This window comes from Lactuca sativa, chromosome 3 (assembly GCF_002870075.4).
Source record: "Lactuca sativa cultivar Salinas chromosome 3, Lsat_Salinas_v11, whole genome shotgun sequence".
Taxonomy (NCBI): domain Eukaryota; kingdom Viridiplantae; phylum Streptophyta; class Magnoliopsida; order Asterales; family Asteraceae; genus Lactuca; species Lactuca sativa.
Genome location: NC_056625.2, coordinates 140,655,107 through 140,672,620, shown reverse-complemented (window position 1 = coordinate 140,672,620; position 17,514 = coordinate 140,655,107). Strand labels below are relative to the sequence as shown.

Genomic DNA, 17,514 nt, shown 5'->3' with positions numbered 1-17,514 from the left:
GAAAACCCTAATTCTGGGGGTTGTGACCTATATAAAGAACATAACATCCTTTCTTCAGCCTCCTTACCACCCTTGAGAGCTTACAAACCCTAGAAATCGAGTGGAACTCCATTGATAGTGAAATTGGAGCTTTGGGAAAGGAAACCTTGAAAAGGGAACTTGAAGGATAAGGGATTTCAGCAAGGGAGTGGTATAGATCCGAAGTCTACTTCAGTGGGAGCTTGCATTTGAGGTAATAATATGTTCTTGAGCTTTTGTGCATCCAGATCTATCAATTGTGGGGTTTTTGGGGCATAAATGAGGACCATCTAGAGTTTGGTGTAAGATTTGAGGTTGCTACCTCAGATCTAGGTTGTTAATGATCCAGAAAGCCTTAAAGCCTATGCCCAAGAGTTGTTGGTAAAGTTCTTTTGTCCCAAACCTTAGCCCAAGAGTGTTTTGTGCTTAGATCTCTTTGGATTCATGTAAAGTTTGCTACTTTACGTGATGGGTGGGTTGTAGAAGGGTAGATATATGGATTGGAGCCCCTGCATGGTTTAGAAAGCCACAGTATGGGTTAAGAACTAGAGGTACTCGGCGAGTCGCATGGGTATACTCGACGAGTAGGATGAAGATAGGCAGGGACTCGGCGAGTTGGAAGAACAACTCGGCGAGTATGTTGAATGTTGCCTTGGACTCGGCGAGTCTGTTCTTTGACTCGACGAGTCGGGTCGTGAAGTCCTAATCTTCTCTGGTTAAGCTGTGAATCGGTGAGTCAAGGGATGACTCAGTGAGTTGAGTACGGTTTGACTCAGAGTTGTGGGACTCGGCGAGTCTTGGGGCGACTCGGCGAGTTGAGTCGTGTTATGGGAGTTTCAGAGCATGGGGACTCGACGAGTCAGCGGGTTGAATCGGCGAGTAGAGTCAATCAGGAGGGTTGACTTTGACTGAGAACTTTGACTTTGACCAAGGGTTAACCAATTGACTTCCAGGGGTATTTTGGTTGTTATTGGTATTTATTGGTTTCGGTGATTCAGCGGTGGAGTTCGTGACGCTGGTCGGAGCAGCGTGATCTTGATTCTTCAGTCGGCAGTATCAGGTGAGTCTTCTCACTATACGTTACCTAGAGTGGTATTATATGTCGACCAGAGGGTCTTATGTGTTATGTATGAGATTATGTGCTATGTGTTATATGTACGTGGTATGATGTTATAGACCGGACTGGACGGTCCAACGATACAGACCGGGCCGGAGGGTCCAACGAGCTATGACCGGGCCGGAGGGTCCAACGAGCTACGGGACTGGAGGGTCCCGCTGAGACACATCGACCGGAGGGTCGTATTATAGCCTCGAGTGGCGTATGTGTTGTATGCGGTATTTTGGGGAACTCACTAAGCTTCGTGCTTACAGTGTTTTGTGTTATGTGTTTCAGGTTTCTCAGGTTCACGGGACGGCACCGGCTCGATTGTACACACCAGAGGAAGCGCTTGTTTTGAGGATCCTGGTTTATCAATTGATTGAACAAAAGAGTCATGTATTGTAATTTAAACAAAATGGGATTTCTATGAAAAGTGTAAAAGAGATAAGCAATTTTAAATGAAAAATTTGTTTTGAAAATTTCGGTGTTACAAGTTGGTATCAGAGCCTTGGTTTGAGGGATTCGGATGCACCTTCGGGTAAATCTGGACTCAAGCTGAGGAAGTAAGAAAAGTTTTCAAAAGAAATGATTTTCTAAAAGTGAATAAGAGTTCAAAGAGAAAGCGAGAAAGAGCGGTGTGTACAATCAGCCAGAGCTCGAACGGTGATTTCCCAAATTACCCTTACTTTTGTGTTATGAGATATTTATGATGCGTTTTTGAGATATTATGCATGCTAGAGACAGGCTAGGTACTTCATATCTTAGGACTAGAGTGGCTTGATTTGTGATGTCTTAGCCTAGGATTTGTTGTTATATGTGATATGCTTTTGAGTATGTGATGAGTGAGAGTATCCAGTTAGAACCCGTGAGGGGTAGAGTTGCAGAGTTCGGTGGTACTTTCGAGGATGAGCCGAGCAAGTGGAGTTATCACCCAGAGTGAGTTCTATGTATTCTTCGATGCCCGAATGTTGCTTGCTTTGTGCTTTGTGGACCTCTCGATGATGGGAGTCAGCTACCAAGTGAATATGACGATATTCAATAGGTAGATGGCTGGCATCATTAGGAGCTCTTCAGCAGCTGATGGCGGAGGAGTAGGAGGACCAAGGAAGAGCCTAGGAAGTAACCTTAGCCAGATGAGTACACGGGCGAAGTAGAGCATTTCGCTGAGGCGCGAGCACACATGGAGGAATTAGTGGGCGAGAAGGTTGAACAGTTACTTAGGAGCTCTGGGATGGTCCGTGTGGAAAGTATGGGTAGATGTGGAAGGTAGTATGGGCCCGTACTACCGCAAGCAAAGGACCCATACTTGATACAAGGAGTATTCTGAAGGTTCTAAGTAGCAGATTGAGGAGTGATGTCATGGTTCGAGTACCATACATCGTAGCAGATTGAGGAGTGATGTCATGGTTCGAGTACCATACATCGTAGTAGATTGAGGAGTGATGTTATGGTTCGAGTACCATACATCATAGTAGATTGAGGAGTGATGTCATGGTTCGAGTACCATACATCGCAGCAGATTGAGGAGTGATGTTATGGTTCGAGTACCATACATCATAGCAGATTGAGGAGTGATGTTATGGTTCGAGTACCATACATCGTAGCAGATTGAGGAGTGATGTCATGGTTCGAGTACCATACATCGTAGCAGATTGAGGAGTGATGTTATGGTTCGAGTACCATACATCATAGCAGATTGAGGAGTGATGTTATGGTTCGGGTACCATACGTCGGAGCAGATTGAGGAGAGATGTCAGGGGCTGAGTACCATGGTTCTTAGCAATTGATGCTTGTGATTCTTCGTATGGACGCGGTGGGGTTTTAGGCCTGAGGGCCATGATTGAGTTCGAAAAGGCATCCCTTGAGAGGGAGGCCGAGAGCATTTCAGAGTACCTTGGTAAGATGTCAAAGGTAGTCGCAAGACTCCGGGATTAGTAGAGAAGGCATTTATGGAGGATTGCGGTCTAAGTGACCAATCAGCCGATGGAGGAGATGTCACCTTCTGTGACTTGTTGGGTGCTATTTACGTTTCCTTTGGGAAGTAGGAGAGGTGTGAGATTTCGGTTTTGGGGTTTAGGAGTAAAACCCTGCGGAATGACATTTATGTCGATGTTCCACCAGAGTGTCAAGCGGCATGTTCTCCGCGAGGTAAGGATATATCATGGGCATGTAGTCGGTTGGGACTGAGGTGGTCAAGGACCATGTTGCACCCTATCTGAGTATAGTAGGGCGTGTGGTAGCGGTATCAGTGGGCAATCCAGATGAGTATATCAGGGCGACAGCTCTTCTGCCTATGATGGATATTGAGTATGGGAGTGGAGTCTTTGTTCTTGTGATGATTCAGGTGATGGAACTTGAGTTGGGAGATTGAGGTTGAGGAGTACGTTGAGTTATTGTTTCAGCCTAAGAGTCAGTGATATTACTGGACAGTTGACGTGATCGGTATTGGGATGGTATGAGACTTTTAACGACTAGGGTCAGTCGTGATGAGAAGTTCTTGAGGATTTCTTCTGAGATTCAGGGTATTTGAGGTTGCTTGATCTCTTTAAAGGAAATTATCGGACGTTGCATAGCACTTCCCAAGGGCAGGTGCGATATTGCTAGTGGAAACAGTCTGTGGGATGGTGTGTGCGTCAATTGGTGATGGTTCGAACCCTAAGTGGGGGAGAACCGGGTATTTTATTAAGGGAACCAAAGATTTGTGCAAGAGATGTTAGGGGTTGGATACAGGAATCTGCGGCTCGAATTCATGAGGCCAGGGTCATTGATGATCAAGGAAAGGAGCAGAGCGAGTTAATGCATGTGGTATGTGTCTGAGAAAGGATGGATGTCTCCTCGGCAGTTGGCAAATGGTCGGGAGTTTGGTGTTGGCCGGGTCCGTTTCAAAGGGAAGACTCGCAATGATGGTATGGGCGGTTGAGAACTTCTGGATAGAAGATTATCGAGCAGTCAATTCCAGGGCCGGTATGTGTATTCTTGCTTGGAGTTGAGCAGTAGGGGAAAAGGGTTTCGGAGGATCACCAGCGTGTTCTGAAGCGTTAGCGCTTTCTTTGTATTCCAATTGAGTGTTTGGATACAATGATGTTGCGCATTGAGTAAAATAAAGAATTATTTATGGAGTTCAGGGGATCTCCGCAAAGGTAAGTATTTTCGTTATAACGGTTGCCGCCAGAGTCTGTGATGCATATGTGGGGCAAGTATGTGTGGCTATCTATGATAGTCTACGGGCATGAGTGAGTGGACATAATGTGGCGTTGGGATGAGAATGAGAGTATGGGGTGAAGCTACGGGGAGCCGTAGTATTCACTTGACAGAGGGTGTTGTGATGCTACGGGGAGCCGTAGTACTCACAAGTCAGAGAGAGGGAGTCGTGGTACTACGGGAGCCATAGTACTCACTTGACAGTTGGTGTTGTGATGCTACGGGGAGCCGTAGTACTCACTAGTCAGAGACTATCGGGTTATTTCGGGGAGCCTTAATACTCACTAGACGGCAAGAGGGTGTGATGTGGGAGTGTTCCCCGATCAGTGTATGATGCAGAAGAGTTTTAGGCTTGAGTAGCCTTGGTATAGAGTTTTTGGAGCTTGATGGTTAAACCAAGGGCGGAATTGGGGGTCAGTGTTGAGTCGATCCTCGGTTGGATTGTATTATTCGTATGAGGAAAAGAGAATTTCGTGACTTGTGAGTCACTGGGCCGGGTTAGTGGTCACGGGGAGGAAGCTAGTGAGATATTTTGGATCATGTTATAGGTGATCTTTGGAGGTTCAGCTGTGGAGTCAAAAGCTGACCTAGTGCTCAGTATCGAAGTGGGATATGAGAAATGAGCTAGAGTTTATCACGGTGATGTCTGAGGACACTTCAGGGCGAGCGGACGATTCAAACGCTCGAGGACATGCTTCGGGCATGTGTATTAGATTTCGGAAGGAGTTGGGACTCGTATTTACTCTTGGCTGAGTTTTTCCTATACAACAGCCATCAATCAAGCATTGGTATGCCACCATTTGAGCTGTTGTATAGGAGGAGGTGTCGGAACCCCAATTGTTGGGGAGAGGTAGTGCATGGACCCGAGAGTCCTTGCGAGCAGATTCAGAGCATGTGCGACACATGGAGTAGCGGTTACTCTACAAGGGATAGTGTAGAGTGGGGTGTGAGCACCGTGGCACTTGTCTGAAGTGGCAAGGTTGACAAGTAGATTTCCTTGGGTAAGGAAAGAGAAAGGTATGTAACTCCGGGAGGGAGTGTTGGTTCACGGAATTGAAAGCAGTAGTGAAAATGGATGATTAAGAGTATGGTGGTTGAACATTGTGTCTGTGCCAGTGGTATGTAAGCACATCCGGGTTGGGTGTCGGTTGAGGTTGCGGAAGAATCTCCGGTGGTTTAGAACCAGAGGAGTTCGGAAGAGATGCAGGATAGAGCCTTGGATTCAAGTATGGTTGTGATCAGGAGGTTATGTATAGAGTGATAATTCATCCTGGGGATGTCTGATGGTATCGTCAGTGTGTCGAGTTTCTCTAACCCGAGGATGTAGAGCAGGCTCAACATGTGTATGCGATTTCGGAGAAGAACTCATGGGAGTTGCTCAGGAGCTGCAGGGTGTGTCATCCTGTCAGCACGGAAGGAAAATAGTTGGATTCCGAAAGGAAGCGGGATAAGTTCTAGCAGTCAGTACCAGGTCAGAATGTGTGACCCAATCAACAGCCATCTCCTCACAGACAATGGATCCCATTATTCTTAACCTATCAATGTGTGACTTCATCCTTAGGACGTGTGCACACACCGACATTCCTTCTTTATGTTTACTTGCCAAAAGGGCTTGAGTGATCTTGAACTTTTCAAGCCTTCGAACTTGTGGGTTAGGGAGAATAATTGGAGGAGGAGGAGGAAGTGAAGTATGATCTCTTGTTCCTTGATCGAATCGTGGAATATCATCTTCATGTGGAAAGCTTGTTCCACGGGATTTGGTAAGACCATAGTTGTCGAACTTTGACATCTACAAAACGGGAGAAAATGAATTCAAGTTAGTTGATTGATTGAGTCCTTAGTAAATCACCCAAATGAGATACTAAGGCTAGGACCCAACACAATATTCTACAACTCGGGAGAGGGATGCCGTAACCCAAATTTCAGAACATTTGAAGGTAAGTGAATGACGATTCACTAATTTCCACCATGAAAAACAAAAAAGAAATTTAAGTTTTAAATCTATGAAAACTCCTAGATCCTATGAGATTCATTGAACATTTCAATGACATGTTTAAATCTCGATATGCCCCTCTTGTTTGTGACTGGGATGCCGAGGATCACAAAGCGGGTGTGAATAACCATGCAAACTTACATGGTGCCCTCACATGTTACAGTCACCTATTCGATGTGCCGGTAAACCACACACGCTCCACCGAACTATGATAAACATTGAGTCACCCTTTGCTACCTTTGCTTAGAACCATTTAGTGTGCCGGTAAACCACACACGCTCCACTAACGTCTTTGCAAGGGCACAAAGTGTAATTTCATGGAATTGCATCAATTCACTTTAGCCTAAGTAACTAAGATTGGGAATTTGTAAAACATTTAGTTACTTTAATAATTCGTTATACTTATAATGGAAGGTTTCGTCCCATCCTACCTGTTCGGCTAACGACCCTCCACTAGTCAAGAGTGCGGTGGGTAAGAGTGGATACCCATTCAATCGCCATTTTATAGGCAATTTCCTTAAACACCCCTTATAGACCAGCTTCGTGAATGAGGCCTACTAACGGTAAGACTGACTTTTACTGATACATATATATATATATATATATATATATATATATATATATATATATATAATGTTAGACTTTTAATGTTATATATGTAGTATATGGTGTATTTTATACTTTTAAAATACTAGGTGGTCTAATTTAACAATTATACTTTTAATTTAATTAAATTGTATACCAAGACTTTATGGATTTACTAAATCTCTTTTAATTATACACCTTAATTAATTAATAAAACCATAAGGGTGTGATTTGAACTTTTTCAAAACAATACTATGGTTTTAGAATTTAACATTCCTAATTAAACTTTTAATCAACTTTTAAATTCCAAAACTTGAGGGCAAGTTTTTGAAACATTTCAAAACATTAGGGTTTAGAATTTAAATATACATCAAAATTAAACTATTAATCAAAATTTAAATTCCAAAACTTGAGAGCAAGTTTTGAAACCTTTTTCAAAACATTTGGGTTTCAACTATTTAAATTTCAAAACAACAAAACTTTTTGGGTTCAAATTTAAACTATAAAACCTAAAAGGGAAAATATGAAACTTTTCAAAGCACAAGGATCAAATAACAAATAATCTAAATTAACATTTAATCACATAATTATCCATATTTAATGATTTCTTGCAAAACAATTTACCAATTTAATCAAAATAATTAATCAATTATCACATAAGGAAACAAATATTTTATTAATTGATAAATATCTTCAATTAGATCAAGAATATAGTCAAATATATCATAAAATCGGATTAATATTGATCTAATATGATAAGGCAACTATCCTTAAGCAAAACAACAAGAAATCCCAGTTTTCCCTCCTTCTGACCAGCCGACTCGCCGAGTCAGGCATGGACTCATCGAGTCACCTTGGACTCGGCGAGTTCATCTATGGACTCGGCGAGTCCAGCCTCCAGAAACACAAAATTCGAATTTTTCAAACATATAATGCATCAATACAATAGAAACCAGTCTAGGCTCTGATACCACTGATGGGTTTTGGTCATAAGACATCCTATGTGCTCATACAAACCCTAATGCTTGGATCTAGGTTTCTCTATTGTACATGCAAGTTATCTAAGACTATAAACCCTAATTCTAGCATTCAAGTAATCATATTAACATGAGAATAGGTTTAAGATGTTACCTTGATTGCTATGTAGCAATAACAATCCCAAATCTCCTTGTATTGACTTTAGAAAGCTTAGAGTCACAATTGTCACTCCTCTAATGGTTCACAAACACCATAAGCAAGAGGATGAAGAGGAGAGAGGATGGAGGCTGCCCAAAAACGTCTACAAACCCTAGAGAAGTCTTGGCCACGTTTTTGGGTCATAAGGGAAGTATATATAGTGAGGCTATTAGGGTTATCTAACAAGGAAACCCTAATTTGGATGCTTAAGCCCTAAGCAACCCATAGACTCCTTTAATTAAGGCCTTGGACGATTTCCTTATGGGCTTCCCCATATAATTCGTCCACCCCTTAATACAAGGCAATCCATGGCCCAAATTGCAATTATCTTATAATTACAATTCCAGTCCCTTATGTTTAATTAATCTCTTTTAGTCACAAAACTAATTATTATTTAATTATTGACTAATATTAATTAAACAATATGATTTCTCTTTTAATATATTATTCTCATAATATATTAATAAATCATATTTAATCCTTTCTCTCCATAATTCATCCTATCAAGTTGCTTTGGTGAAGGCAACCCAAAAGGACCATGCACCATCGGGTCAAGTACATACCAAAATAGTTATGGACTTAGACACTAATCCAACAATAATGTGGTCTCTATAGATCTAGTCATCTTTCTCCCAATTCCAACAGTGTCTAATTTTCTCCAATGTTTCATCTTCATGTGTTTCTGGTGCAAGAGTGCTCATAACATGAACCGCCTTCATCCGAATTAATTTGGTCAGTCAACATTAAATGCTGATTTTATCCCTTAATTAAGGGATGATATGTTCAAACTCGTTTTATACAAGTGTGTATTCCATACCTCCTAACTTGTCTAGAATCAAGACTTGATATCCATTGGCAATCTATATATTCCACTACACTAGAATGACCATGTGACACTAAAATCAGTAACAATAGAACATATAGACAATCTAGACTCATCTCTTAGCAATCTTACTGAGAGAACTTTTACTTCAAACCTTTAATCCATATAAGTCTTTTTATACAAGTCATTTAGGAACAACAAAACTAAGTGACCATAACTTCATTCCTTCTTGAGAACTACATTTTAAGCCCTTCATCATACATATGTATTGAGAAATTCAAACATAACCCAAAGCTCGCCTATATAGTTTAGCTCAGAGTCTATTGAGCCTTTATTTTTGCATGTGGATTGAAGATATGGAATAGATAGGAACTATTATAATTAGATGTAACATCCATAACTCCAGGTATCAAATTTTAATTATTTATTTTGTGTCAAGAAGAGGGAATCGACGAGTTGACGCCTAGACTCATCGAGTAGGATAGCGATTGCTGACTGGATTTAATGAATGGACTCGACGAGTTGGTGAGTCGACCGACGAGTCAATACTGTGGACAGAAACCCTAAATCCTCGAGCCTGTGCCCTATTTAAGGGATCTTATGGCCCTCATTTGCGGCCACCTTCACCCTTGAGAGCACCAGAGAACCTGAGAGCATTGTGAGTGAGAAAAGAAGCCATTTTCTTCATTTCTAGTGTGATTTTGCAAGAAAGAAGGAAGTAGGGCAAGCTAGGCAGATTATGGAGCTCAGATCTTCTACCATTTGATCAGAAGAGGCTGCTAGAGGTATAAATCTATGCTCATCCTCGTGTATATGGTGATCTACTTGAATCTAGGGTTTTCTTATGGCTTCTTTAGCTTGGATTCGAAGCATATGAGGTCCCAAGGTGGAATTCTTCTTAGATCTGGACCTTAGGAGGTCCAGAGAGTCCTAACTATCCTGCTTTATGGTATTCCTTTGGAGATATGAACCTAGGTTGCCATTTTAGAAGCTGTTTCACCAAAAGAAGCCCTATTAGTGTTGCATGAGTGTAAAGGTTGGACCTTTACGTGATTATTGTGTATTGGAAGGTCATATCTATAGGATAGAAAAGCAGATTTGACCTCAGAAGGTCTTTTGAGTGTTGCCATGGAGGGAACTCGCCGAGTCCATAAGGGGACTCGACGATTCGAGTCGGGTTGCCCCGCGATTCGTGACCAGTGGTAACTCGTCGAGTGAAAGGTTAACTCGACGAGTCGAGTGAGGATTTATGAGGATTAAGAGGATACGCATGGACTTGCCGAGTCACACGAGTGAACTCGACGAGTCTGGTCAAATTTTGACCGTTGACTAGAGTTGACTTTAGTTGACCTTAGGGTTTTGGTCCAGCTGGTTCAAGAGAGGTCAGGAAGGGGTAGAATGGTCATCTACCCATTCTTTGGAAATGAGGGCAAGAGAAAGTATTGATTTGAGATGTTATTATGTTGATAAGAGGAGGCTAGGTCGGGTTATCGAGCACGAGAGGTTATCCGACATCGTACGAGGTGAGTATTCTCACTATACTGTACCTAGAGTGGTAATTATGTGTGATCGGAAGGTCTTATGTGATGGGTTTTAGTCATAAGACATCCTATGTGCTCATACAAACCCTAATGCTTGGATCTAGGTTTCTCTATTGAACATGCTTTGAATCCAAGACTATAAACCCTAATTCTAGCATATGGAAATCAGTATTAACATATAACTAGGTTTATGATATTACCTTGATTGTTATGTAGCAATAACAATCCCAATTCCTCCTTGAATTGACTTTGGAAGGCTTAGAGTCACAAGTGTCACTCCTCTAATGGCTTACAAACACCATAAGCAAGTGGAGAAGGTATAACGAGAGAGGAGAGGTGTTAGAATTCGTCTCTAGGACTTCTTGGGAAGGGTTGGACGAATTCATGAGCCTTAGGGGGTTTATATAGGTGTAAAGATTAGGGTTTTAGTCCTTATCCTTATCTAGTTGCTTGCCCACCAAGCAACCATAAGATAAGTCTTAGAAACTCTTATCCTAGTCGAATTCTAAGGCATTATCTCCTTAAATTCGTTCACCCTATATTTAAGATAATCCTTACCTTATTTTGTAACTATCACATAATTACAATTCAGCCCCTCTAGTTTAATTAATTACACTTGATCACAAAATTAATTCTTAATTAATTATTGACCAATATTAATTAAACAAATATGATTTATCCTTTAATATATTATTCTTATAACATATTAATAAATCATAATAACCTCTCTCTCTATTTATTTCTCCAATCAAGTTGCTTTGGTGAAGGCAACCCAAAAGGACCATGCACCATCGGGTCAAGTACATACCAAAATAGTTATGGACTTAGACACTAATCCAACATTATGTTCTATGAGGAGTATGTGATGTATGCTGTTTTATGATATGTTATGTTATGAGTCGTATGGTATGGACCGGAAGGTCATTATGATATGGACCGGAAAGTCAAGATGTTAGGGACCGGAAGGTCGATGAAAGAGGACCGGAAGGTCTATCCGGATTGTGGGACGGAAGTCCCCTAAGATATGCGGACCGGAAGGTCTTGTAGAGTTATAGCCTTGAGTGGTGTATGTGAGTATGTGGTATTTTGGGGAACTCACTAAGCATTTATGCTTACCGTTTATGTGATATGTGTTTCAGATACCAGCGAGGATTACGGTAAGGCGCCGACATGATCTGTACACATTGATGGAGTTTTATGTATTTGAGATCTTGGGATTGTTTTATTTGGATGGCATATGTTACATTGGGTTTTGATATTTCATATGAATGAAATTATGTTTTAAAAACGAAAAATTGTTTTGGAAATTCACGTTGTTACATTAGACAAAAATGTTATGTGTCCTCGACCATGTAATCCTATACTCCAACTTTATGACATCGTCAAGTAACTCGACTCCTATGTAATGCTTGGTTTCTGGTACGAATTTAATTCCAATTATTTACATTTTCTTGGAGACTCGTCGAGTTGGAAGCCTCAACTCAACGTGTCGAAGTTGTTTTGGCCGCAAGGTTCAATGAGTCAACTCAACAAGTTGAGGTGCCTCAACTCGGTGAGTTGGCAGCTGGGAGGGAAACCCTAATTTTAGGGTTTTTCACCCTATTTAAACACCTCAGGTCCCAGGTGTTGGCCTCGTTCCCTGCCTCCATAGCCCTTAACCCTAATCTCGAAACCCTAGAGCCTCCTTAAGTGTTGTGAGCTCATTGTGGGTGTGTTTTGGTGTGTTTGAAGTTCATTGAAGGAAGAAAAGCTTGGTACAAGGTGATGGTTCAAGTAGGAGCTTTCAGATCTTGATTATCTGCTCCATTTCCAGCATATTTCGGGTATAAAGTTCTAACCTTGCTTAATATTGGTTTAGATCTCCTTTTTGGGTTAATTTTTATGATTTTAGCTATGTTTGGGTGGTTGATGGGGGTGTAGGACATCCCAAGTGTTATTCTTTCAGATCTATGATCTCCATGAGCTCTTTTTGCCAGCTTTATGGTCTTAAGGGCTTAATGCATTCATTAAGTTCTTTTTATGGCTTCTTTTGGGCATTTGAGCTTCTTCTAGTCATGCATGAGTGTAAAGTAGGAAACTTTACGTAGTGATTCAGCTTTTAGGGCCAGATCTTCAATTTGGGGTGATGCCTTTGGTCATTTAATGCTTAATGATTAAGTCCTTACCCTTTTAAGCCTATGGTTTGGGTTTTGAACCCATTTTGGTGGTTCCTAGGGGTAAAGTTGGAAACTTTACTCTTCTTGAGGCCATTTCAGTTAAGATCTGAGTTATAAAGCTCTTAGTTTTGATAAGGTCGGCTTAATGAATTAATATGTTGGATTTCTGGTGAACTCGACGAGTTGGATCGGTTTCTTCTCAACTTTGTAGACTGATGGAGAAACTCGGCGAGTTGGGTCAACTTGGGCCGTTGACTTTGACATTAGTCTTTGACCAAGTTTGACCTATGAGGGGCTTTTGGGCATTTTGTGTTGTACTTAAGGAAATCTTTTATGTTTAGGGGTTGAGTAGAGTTGATATTCATAGCAGGGACCCTTTCAGCTACCTTTATGTATTCGAGGTGAGTTTCCTTACCGGGTTTAGTGGGTCGAAGGCACCAATGTCGACCCTTGTTAATGTTATGTTAGTATGCTAGTTGTATTTGTGACTCTTGCATGTGCCTATGTTTATGTGTTTTTCCGAGCTAAGGCCCGATGTCAGGCGGGGCCTGATGGATATCTGTATGATATGTGATTATTGTATGTATATGTGGTTATTTGATATATGATATTGTATGTTGGGCAGGGCCCAATGCGGGACGGGGTCCGATGCCGGGTGGGGCTTGTTGACAGGGCGTGGCCCACTATATGTTTACTGTATGATTGTTATGTGGTATTTTGGGGAGACTCACTAAGTTTTGTGCTTACCGTTTTTAGTTCGTGTTTCAGGTACTTCCTGTTGTAAAGGGAAGAGTTCGGGATGACTGCATTGCACACACCGTTGAGATTTCACTTGTGATGTTTACTATGATTTTATGACAAAATGATACATTGGGTTTTATTTAAATGGTTGGATGTTATTGGAAAAAAATATTATTTTATCTATTATTAAAATGAAATTTTTGAGACCATGTTTTTGGATGTTTCATCCTACCTTCTTAAGAGCTTGTCTATATTTACTATCTAAAATTGCATTGACATAGGAATATGGCTTAACATTGTGAGGAGCTCCATCCTCACGCATACATAGGTACTTTTTCTCCATATCTACGTGGGTGCCAATACCATTATTAAGTCTATCAAACCTAGCTAACGTTGCAAAAACCTTATAATTTCCAATCCACAAATAAAATGGATCGTGTATCAAATTTTGAACATTTTCCAAGATTAAACAAAGCCGAAGCTTTTACCCAACCTTGATTTCTTTCGTTGCATGCCTTTGCGTTGATCCACAAAGGTCCAACCTGCCTTATTTGCCATACCACACTCTTCAAGAATCGATCAACAACAACCTAATAACTGAAGTGATCATGTAATGATTCCAAAAAAGTGATATGATCATGCTACTTATCCCTGAAGAGAAGTCGTAGATAGTATACAAGTCGCCCATGCAGATGATCAAGATTTTTGCAAGAGTTGTCGTAAACCATATCCTCACTCCCAAGGCCCAAATGATGATCGTAAACCTAAAGTGAAATAATCAAAACATTATTTTAATCAAACTTATCGCTTATTCTTATGTAGATCTAAAATTGCTCATTTGGACAGACACATACAAACTAGAAAACATATTGGCTAAAAAAGAATTTATTTATCATTTTCAAAATTAAAAAAACAAAAATCAAAGTCAACAATCGCTCGTGTAGGTGTGCTCGTAACAAACACATTTTGCCTTGTTAAGTGTGTGGTAAGTGTTCTAAAAGGCGCACTATGATGTGCCACAGCGGCAAAGCACAACTCTTATGTCCCAACATGGTGGTGCTATTAGGCATGACACGTACCAATACAAAGAGTATCCACGATATGGCATATGCAATGAGATTTTTTTTCAAAATGTTTTTTCATATTTTTGATGAGATTTTTTTCAAAATGTTTTTTCATATTTTTTTATCGATCTCAAACCATTAGGTTTTGTTCAATTTTTTATAATTAGTTTTTGATATAGCATTTTCTTTAAATTGATATATTTGATATTAATATATAATCATGCATTTTCTTTTGCATGTATAAGTTGTTAAATATAATTAAGTAATAATAAAAATACATCATGATATCGCCATGTCTCGACCTTAGCGTCATGCCACCACTTATGCCATTTAGAACCTTGTACTCACCAAATTTCTCATTTTGCGACCGAGTTTTTTTTTTCCTAAATTTCCAACCTCAACGGTCAACCCGAACCAAACAAGCGAAAAATCGTTCTGAGCAACTTTTGCGTCAATCGTCCAAAAAAAAAAAGACTTCACTTAGACTTCATAAATACCATACTACAACATTCCAATCATAAAATTCCCAAAACTTGCTTTCTTTAGAGGAATTGTCCAATGACACTATGTACTTAAGAAATTTCCCATCAACACAACATGTTACACACTTGAAGTTAAAACATACATTGCTTAAAAGTTTTGAACATTTTCAACACATTTTCTCACAACCATAACACCAATACTTCATCCTCCCCTTGTTCCACATATAATCAAGTAATAGCAACCTACTTTGATATTTGTTTTAAATCTTACATAACCAACATAAACAAATGACTTACATGTTTTTGGGTGTCAATGTCACTCACACATTGCCATATCCTACTAACAACTACAAGTGTTTCCATGTGAAGAAAAGAATAAAAAGGACAACTTTGACACTTACAATCAAACGCAAATCAAAACAACACCTCAACTCCAGATCAAATTCAAGAACAGAAAAAAGAAAAAAGAAAAAAGAAATCAGATATTAACAACACAACACAAGCTTTTGATCAATTTTTAAGTGTGTTCATGATTCATGTGTTGCTATTACCATTTGTCCACCTTCTGAAAGTGCAAGGAACAAAAACCCTAACTCCAAAGAAGCCAAACCTGGTTTTGAAGATGGATGCACGACGCCCGCTTGAGCTTGAGGTAGAAGATGAAGGTTCATGTTCACGTTCAGGTTCACCAACAGTTACCTGGCTAATGATTGGGGGAAACTCCACTGCATCTTCTTGAACTCCATCGCTAGCACTTGCATCCACAGCTTCAGTTTCAACTTCACACACATCCAAATTCACCACCAATGACCCTCTTCTAGCTCGTAGCCAATCTCCAACTTCACTAGTCACATTCTTGCACTTCTTTACCTTGATCTTCACCAAATTAGGACAACCCCAAGCAAAAGCTTCGATTCCTTCATCTGATACTGGACACCCTTTTATACAGAGCTTCTTCAAAGCAACACATTTTGATGCTATGCCTGAAATCTCCCCATCAGCTATTGTTTCGCTTCCACATAGAGCTAATCTTTCTAGCTTTTGACAGTTTGTAGCGATTGCTTCTAGGCTTGCTGAGTTAGGGTTGACCCCAATTAGAACAAGTTCTTGAAGGTTTGCACTGTGTTTAGCAATCGCTGTCAAACCCTCGTTTCCTATCCTGTTTGTTCTCCATCCATCGATGTGAAGCTTTCTTAAGTACTTACAGTGCTCAGCAATGGCGACGACCCCAGTATTTGTGCATTCTGGTGTCTTGACGATGTGTAGAATTTCCAATTTGGAGCAATTAGAGAGGGATGAAAGCCCAACATCTGTCACCTGTAGTCTCTCCAGATGAACTTCAACCAAACAACTATCTGCAGTCGCTATCGTCTCCAATAACCTATCCCAATCGCCTAAGCATCGGAGCAATTTCAACGTCTTCAGTTTTTTTGCACCGCTAATTAAAGGTCCGAAGAAATGGCCGTTGTATAGCTCCTTAAGACATATACTTTTGAGCGAGGAAGCCGCCGCCCCTGGCCCAATCGGCTCCGCTGCTCCTCCGTCGTTGATGCCTCTTAATCGTTTAACAGAGAGCTCCTCGAGATAAGAACAGCTATCGAGGAGGGCGTTTATGCCTTTAGCACCGAACATGCAAGATCCACAAGAGAATTTCTTCAAACCCTTGCAGTTTTTCGCTAAGCCGGCCATACCTACATCAGTTATTTCTCGGCATCCGCGGAGCTTCAGGCGCGTGAGGTTAGGGCACCGGAACGAGATAAGGATCAGCCCTTCGTCATTTATACTAACGGATCTGCGGTCACACCGGAGCGCGAGTTTGGTAACGGAGTCAAACCGTGCGAAAATTGACGGAATAAGGGGTAGAAGATCAGATTGGGCGTTTAGAGCAAGGCGGTGGCGACTCTCCCCTTCGACGAGTAACCATCGGCGAGATACGAGGGAACAACGCTTCCGTTCGCCGGAGCTGAGGAACTGGAAAACTATAGCTAAACATTCGTCGGGAATTTCAGATGTATAGTCGATTGTAGTTGGAACAGCGTCAGGAATCTCAAAAGATGGCTCCTTTTTCGAGTGCATAAAAGAAAAAATTTCTGATCGAGCTGAAAAGGATGAAGATAGACTAATAGAGCGGTGGTGGCGCTGTGTTGACCGCGGTGGCGACGGCGCGTTGGTGGAAGAGGATTGGCCCATCCAGGCGTGGTGGTGGCTGGTGGCTGGTGGGTGTGGTTCGTTTTGATGAGGGTATGACTCTGGGTTGAGTGGAAACCGGGTTAATGGGTTTGATTTTTGAACCCGACTCGTATTCTAAGTTTCTAACTATTTCCTAACATTTACATCTTTCACCTAAACATAAAAATAAAAACTTTCTATTATTGTCCTTTTATAGAGTTATAGGAAAACTCATTAATAGCTATAGTTATAGTTTTTATTTATATATAATTATTATTCGCATAAAAATAATTGGTACTTTACAAATGTCTAAAGCTATATAAAAAATAAAATATAAAAGAGTCTAAAAAGTAAAAATTACTTTAAAAAAATTAGAAGTTCGAAATACATTTTAAAGTATAACATATAATTATAACTATAAAAATAATTATTCGCTTTTAGATATGGTAACTAAAACTAGTTTGCA

General features: G+C 40.6%; 1 protein-coding gene across 1 annotated transcript; it reads right to left on the bottom strand.

Annotated features, from left to right (window-relative positions):
* Window positions 1-15,104: 15,104 nt before the first annotated feature.
* LOC111911616 (F-box protein At1g47056) lies at window positions 15,105-17,231 on the bottom strand. The gene has a single exon (XM_023907366.1). It carries the CDS (start codon window positions 17,067-17,069, stop codon window positions 15,414-15,416), a length of 1,656 nt encoding a protein of 551 aa, XP_023763134.1. The 5' UTR covers window positions 17,070-17,231; the 3' UTR covers window positions 15,105-15,413.
* Between the last annotated feature and the right edge of the window lie 283 nt (window positions 17,232-17,514).

What these genes read in the sequence shown, in the direction of transcription:
- LOC111911616 (XM_023907366.1), bottom strand. Translation starts at nt 17,069, where the DNA reads ATGGGCCAATCCTCTTCCACCAACGCGCCGTCGCCACCGCGGTCAACA.